The following is a 7278-nucleotide window of genomic DNA, read 5'->3' on the forward strand; positions in this document are numbered from 1 at the left end:
CTGACAGTTACTTCTGGTTAATTATCCAAAGTTAATGCTTTCTGACAGTTACTTCTGGTTAATTATCCAAAGTTCATGCTTTCTCAATGGCTACTTTTGCAATTATGCTTTTTCAAATGATGCCACTACTTAATAATACTAGAGCATGTTTCACTAAGCTTAGAAGACGTAAAAGTTAGTGTCAAGTGACTTTTTTGTTTTTTAAATAACAAACGTTATTTATTTGAAAGTAACTCTTACCCTACTATCAATATAAATAACTTATCAAAGTGCAATCTGCTCATCCAGCATCAATTCATCCAAAATGATAGGGTGTGTATTTCTTATCAATACACCTTTTTGGGTGCAATGTGCAGATTAAAATATTTTTTGGATCATTGTATTTATCGAGCATACTTCTCCATAAAACCAGGTAAAAATGATTCTCTAATTGTCCGAAAGTATAGAAAACCAGATTCTTTAGAATTCTGATTCTTCTCCTACTTTAGTAATCTTATTAAGAGACCATGTGCAGGCTCTTCCAAAAGTGTAGTTCAGTTTTCACTTTCCGTAATATGAATCAGGACCAAAAAAATCACTCTTATTGAAAATAGTATAGCCATCTAACCTCAATGGAACCAATATTTGTCGCACCAATTGCTGCCAATGCTATGAAACCTTCTCGCCACTGGCCTTCAAGAACAACCTGGTCATCGTAATGATTTGTTAGGACAACATTCATAGATACAGAATTCCAGGTGAGAGAGGACTCAATTATGGACCAATTGTTATTTCCAGCTAAAATTCCATTCAACAGATTCAAATGACAGAAGGAGCACAACATTACTTCATTTGCACCTACTTGAGGCGATTGAGATGGAGTTATACTAAACTCGTATGAAGAAATGCTGGCCAGTTAAATACGGAAATCAGTTTATATCCTATGCTTTCTTGTCTCTGAGGTGTGTTAAGTTCACGATTTTGCACATCAAAGCATTGCAAGTAACATTAGTACTTGTAACCAGAAAAACCAAATCACATGATGACATCAAGAAGACATGCAAGGAAGAGTCAAAATACTAATAAAGTCAAATTTAGAGGTAAATGATAGATTACTTGATTTTGGCATGATCCTGCAGTTAGAAATTAAGATTCTGAGCAGTTGGAGTGATCTGAATTCATCAAATGTATGCAATTCATGAAACCAGGAAACTCACTAGGAAGTGCACAAGATACACAGCATTAACCTTTTGTGAACTAATATTTTAATTTTTAAGTCCAGGTCCATTCGTCAGAAGACTTATTCTACATTATACACTGTGATCTGAACAAGTCCTAGTGACGAGACAGGGGTGCATCCAAAAGTACAAGTAACTCAATCTACTCAGCTATGTGGAAAAACTAAAAAGTTTCTTAGAGGTATTACCGCATAAGGCCCCTAAATGATCGCTCAGGACGACATTTTATTTAAAAATTAAAAACATGGAAAGCAAAATTGTAACAAAAGGCGTCTTCTAGGGTAAGGAAAATTTTAAGAGTTTTTATGACCAAGGATCAAAAGAATCATAGCAATTAGTCTTTGAACTGTTGCAGACACGATATCTATTTCGCTTTTTGACTCCGTGCATATAAATTAGCATAGTGATAGGAGAGGATTAGATCTACTTACAGAATGATGATATACACCAACACAGAGAGGTAAAACAAAGAGAATGACAAGTCAGGTGGTTGGGACATGTGTCGATATCATCTCATTCATAAGAGAAATGATGGCATGTACACTGGGATATTGATTGGAGGGGATTAGATCTACTTATGATGATATACACCAATACGTAGCAGTGAAGCAAAGTGAGAATAAATGAAGTGTATTACAAGTCAGTTGGTTGGGACATGCGTACAGATCATCTCATTTCATAAGAGCAATATAACGTCCGTACAATAAATTATAAGAGGAAGAAGTTGAATAATTTACATGACTTGATGTGGTTGTAAATATTTGATTCCATTAGATCTATTAGTCGATGTAGTGGTGAATCAAATAGAGTGGTGAAAAGGACTTCATGTAGCTGGGGGAATGAGGTTTGTTATCCTGGTTGCACCAAATTGAAACTTAGAATTCAAAGTGGCTCCATCAAATATTTTATGCTCCCAAGTCCTCACAAGTATTTCAAAGAAAAAAAAAAACTAATTTACTTTGATACTTAATGCAGTCACCACATGCACAGATACCACTAACAAAAGCATTCGCCACTATGACTGTCAGCATCTGTCCAGGTCGCATTGCTTAGTAGAATAGCAACTATATTAAAGCATAGAAATGTGTTATTGGCCCGTGAGTCAAGGGTTACCCTTTCGTTTTCAATGTACAGGTTTCTGATAGTTCTTGCAGCACGCTCATTCATTGGGAAAAGATGACCTGCCAAGCAGGAAGGAAAATAAGAATAGAATCAAGAAAATTGCAAGAAAAAAATAATAACAACACAAAAATTGAATGTGACATCAATCAAAACTATTCTCAATCAATTTGCAATGTCTTTTAAGATGATCATAATTTTTCACCTTGAATACACTTTCAGTGTTGCATCAAGAACTTAATGTTGCTGGAGTACTTATGTTTTCATATAACTGAGCTTATGAATGAAGTATTTCTTAATTTTAATTTATACAAATCCTACAGGACTTTTGATATCGAAATTTTGTTGATTCCAAATGAATATCATAACATGATAACCTTTTAATCTCTGTTGATTCTTAAGAATACCAAAAACGTAGGCATCAAACTCATTGATTCGCGCACAAAAAAAGAGTAGGTGGCAGAGCGATAAATAATTATGAACAAAAATAACAATCTAAAAACACGTTCATTCACATGAATTTAGGAAGCAAATATTCATTGATTCTTCACAAAGAATACCAAATTCTTGATCTTGAACACAAAATTGTTAATTCCAATGACACCAATTTAGGACCGATAAATTGGATAAAATATTAGTAATTAATATTTTATTTCAATTGTAAAAACAACTCTTCTTCCATTAAGGCTACAGTCCTTATTTATAACAAGTAAAAAACCTAATTAACGACTAATTTTAATTAATGACTAATCCTAATTAACAACTAACATCTAAATAATAACAAAATTAAAAGTCCTAATCAGAATTGAATTCCAAATTTATTTAATAAAGAAAATAGTAACAAAAAAAATAATTTAAAACTCAAATTTCATCAAATTTTCTGATGAAAATAATCTAATACAGGTAAATATAAGATGTGTAAAAGATGAACTTTCTTGACATGCAATCCCTTCATCTATAGAACCAGAAAGGGAGAAGGAATCCCAATGCTGAAATGAAATCTTCTGAATTTGAAGGACAACAAATAACTCTATGAGCTACCCTATCAATTTTCATAGTGCCCAATAACAACCAATAAAATAAAGAAGTCAAAAATTAAGGGTATTTTTGGGAGTTGTTTATAAATGGGTTTAATGCTGGTTTGGGATAGATTATTTGAAGTGAAAAAATGATTTTTTTTTATTTTTTATTATTATTATTTTTTTTTTTTTGAAAATGTAATTAAAAGGTAGTGAAAAGCAATGGGGCCATGCAAAATTATTTTATCGGAATAATATAAAGTCAAAAATGAGTTTGATGAAAAATTATTTCCAAAAAAGCTGTGCCAAACAAATCCTAAATTATAAATAGATAGAAAATGAGTGATAGATAAATGGTTAGTACTTCAAGGTCCCAGAAATTGTGGGTATAAAAAGTGGTTTGACTGATTATAGATAGTTTATACATTAGCCAAACATGGGCTAAATATCTGTTTCTTCTAGCAGACAGTGATCATGTGCAAGATTGAGCAGTTATAAAGTGTCCCACAAAAAGAATAATAGTCAGAGAATGAAATCATAAACAACAATTAATCAATGGCCAAATCAAACAAATATATAGCTACCTGTAAAATGACGACGAACAAGAACGTTCCAATCAACTGGAGAGTGTACCCGATGATAGTCACCGGGCTTCAAGTAAATAACGCAGTAAAAGAGGCCTTTCATTGGGCTGCATTCAAATTAAACTGATAACTTAATGTTGCATTTCATTTGTTCTCTTTCTGTTGCAATATCATTTTTGTTTGTTTTCCAGTATACATGCTTATGTAGAGGAAAATTCTCAAAAGCCAACAGATGAGGTTTAACTTCTTCTTTTAGACAATCGTGGTTAGGAACAAACCGATTATATATGCTCCCAAAGATTCTTGTAAGCATCTATCACTAAATATTGTTGTTTACATAATTTATATGAAAAAAATTATCCCCTCTTCAACAACTTAAGCTTTAGATGAAGTGGTTCAATATTTCTTTTTAGAGGATGTGTTTAAACACATTACAAAAAGAAGTGTCAAGTCTTTATGTTACTGAAGTTGTGCACGTGTCAGGTCTTTTAATTGAAAAAAAATAAATAAAAATAAAAATGATTTGAACTGCATGTGATGGATTGCATTGAAGACAATTTTCAAGAAAATAAACTTGTCCCTGTCTAACAGTTAAGCTTTTAGATGAGGTAGTTCGTCGAATATAAATACAAATAGTTGCAACAAAAACATTTAAACTTTACCTTGCCATCTCTCTAACCTTAGGAGATGCGAGAGATATTCTCCACCATGACCTTTTTGTCTCATCTCTCAAAGTGTTCTCTTCCTCACCATTTTCTTCTCTTGCATACTCTGCAGTAATCATCGGAAGAAACGAGCTTGCACCAAGAAGGGAAGAAGCCGAATAAGAAAATCCTTTCACTTGCTCAATCATGGCCCCTGCTCCTCCCAATTCACCAAATCTCAAAACAATGCCATCTACAGGACTGACCTATGACGACAATAAATAAAATACACCAAGGTCAAATTAATTTTGACCTTGCAGTAGAGTGAAAAGTATATAAAACATATCTCCAAGAATCCCGTTACCATTTACCAGACAGTAAGGGTCAGAATCAATAGTTCTTGATCCTTCTTTCAATGTGTGAACGAAAAACTCCCGTAGAGATGCATATTCTTCCAAAGGCAGACCAACTTCTTCTAAGTCTATAATATAAAAATATGAAGATTTCAGAAAATTATCATCCATGAACAACCATAAAAGGATCAACTATTCATTGATTATATTGAAAAATAAGAAATCTACTAGAGTGGAATGCTCGAGCCCATGCTTTGTACATGTACGGTCTCAGCCAAATGGGTAATTCCTGGTAAAAAATAAAAAATAAAAAAATTTAATAAAATTATTTTAGCTTGTTTATATAATTCAATCATATGTTTGCTAATTTTAATGTCAATCACTCACCACACTTGTCAAGGAACCCCACAATCTTGAAATGGACCGTAGTGGCAGCAATCTCAAGAAGCTGGCCTATTAGTAATGACTGAGTTAAGCAAAGAAGTCTGAATTAAGAAACTTATGATAACTTGTATCATTTACATGTGAAACATAAAGTTACTTTAACATCAGGGTGGAACTCCAATTCAACTCCTTTTTCCCTTGCCTCTTCAATCTATTAGAGAAGATACAACAATCAGTAAGAATATGCATATAGACAATAAGCATGTATTGGTAAGAAAGATATATTTCAGACAGAGTGACAGTTATTGATAATATGATATGTTCAAACAAAAGTTCCAAATCAACAATGCAGCAAATGAAACCAAAATGAGACTAAATATAATGTAAGATGCTAAGGCAAAGCCTCAGAAGGAACTTCAAGATTACAACAGAAAACATGTCAGGCCTCCAGGTATAAAGAACACTCATTTATCTGGCTGAACTTCCTAGGAACAATCACAGCAGTGATTTCCAGTATGCCTAACTGGACTATAATCAGAAGGAATAGAAAATAATTAGAAGATAGATACAGTTCTCAAGCTAAGATACCAACGGTGAAAAATTGGTCAAATATTCCAAGCAGATATTCTCCAGTAGAGGACAAAGGAAGGTGACCTTGGTAGTTAATCAAGTATGTTTTATGAGCGAAAATCCCAAGTTTTCACTTATTTTTTGTTATAAAACACGCATAAACCAAACACATAGCTGAATCACAATTATAATTTGGAACAAATTTAAAGCCATTAGTAAATGAAAATGAAAGCTTCAACTGGAAAGGTAGGTACAGAACATCTAGGAAAACCAATTTTACAAAATTTTATTGTTCTGAGTGGAATAAATTATTAGGCAAGATATGGAGAAATGGGAATAAGATGTTCTACTCCCACTCATCTAATAGACATATTGTTTGCAGAAAAAAGATAACAGAAGACTAATTACAACTTAAAGTAGACCTCTTCTTTTCTCTTTCTTTACTCCGCACACCAACTAAATACATCAATGGACTTGAAGCTAAACAAACATGTCAGAGCTTTTATCCCCTTCGTTGTGGTTGTAGAAAAAGCAATTCAAATAGAGTCCAGATCCCATTAACTATGAACTAGTGTAAAGGCATCTATACAATCCATGACCGTGTGTGATGAGTGAAAATTCATTAAAATGAATCCCATGAAACCCATCCAGCAGGTTTTACTGATCACAAGGACATAAGGCACGAGAAGTAATAAAGATATTGTGTGAAACTAGCGTATTCCTTGGGATCACATTTTCTTCTACAGAACACAAAATGGTAATAAGATAAGCATTGCATCCCATATTGAGTAATATGCAAATAAAACTACCTTCTTATCTTCATATATATGGCGTGCATGGAGAGCACCAAGCATAAGTATAGTTGCCACAGTCGCCCCAGGCACCAAGAAAGAATTCCCTGCAGAGAAATCAACTGCAAGCTTCACTACTCGTTCCTTTGCCTTTCAAAAATACTCCACATTGGTAAAGTAATAACAGCAATGCCGGCAGCCCCTTAACACTTGGCATACATTATTTTCTTTATTTTTCTTGTCTCCCCTTCATCCTTCATACTCAATGTAAATAGAGAATCTACTTTGCAATAAACCGTGGCAAAATAAAGCAAAAAGATTATCAAATTGCAACAGATTAGTCAAATATAACAGCAATGCGTAATTATTTTGAGCATAAGTTGCAACAAATAACAAGAAATTGTTCGATTAAAAGAAATATGAACACAGTTTATCTTGGTGCTTGGATCTTCCATACAGTTTTAAAACAAAATAATCGAGCCAAAAGTAACATACGCAGTACTCGGACTAACTGTTTTCCCTAATATATTTAAGTGGAGCAGTCGAGTTGCACCTTCTGAGCGACTGCCATTGCTACCGCTAGCGCCGCCGCCGCCG

The 7278-nt window shown here is 33.5% G+C and overlaps 1 protein-coding gene across 1 annotated transcript in view; it reads right to left on the minus strand.

The window, feature by feature from the left end:
* Positions 1–416: 416 nt before the first annotated feature.
* Positions 417–7278, minus strand: part of LOC111393892 (phosphatidylserine decarboxylase proenzyme 1, mitochondrial) — an 8831-nt gene continuing 1969 nt past the window's right edge. The window contains exons 2-10 of the mRNA XM_023019660.1: positions 6700–6788; positions 5478–5531; positions 5324–5389; positions 5165–5225; positions 4955–5064; positions 4602–4849; positions 3940–4046; positions 2331–2398; positions 417–685 (exon numbers count right to left, since the gene is read on the minus strand). Coding sequence (XP_022875428.1) covers positions 581–685; positions 2331–2398; positions 3940–4046; positions 4602–4849; positions 4955–5064; positions 5165–5225; positions 5324–5389; positions 5478–5531; positions 6700–6788 — 908 coding nt within the window. The 3' untranslated portion in view covers positions 417–580. The remainder of the gene's footprint in view (positions 686–2330; positions 2399–3939; positions 4047–4601; positions 4850–4954; positions 5065–5164; positions 5226–5323; positions 5390–5477; positions 5532–6699; positions 6789–7278) is intronic.

The sequence above is a fragment of the Olea europaea genome, chromosome 4 (assembly GCF_002742605.1).
Source record: "Olea europaea var. sylvestris chromosome 4, O_europaea_v1, whole genome shotgun sequence".
Classification (NCBI taxonomy): domain Eukaryota; kingdom Viridiplantae; phylum Streptophyta; class Magnoliopsida; order Lamiales; family Oleaceae; genus Olea; species Olea europaea.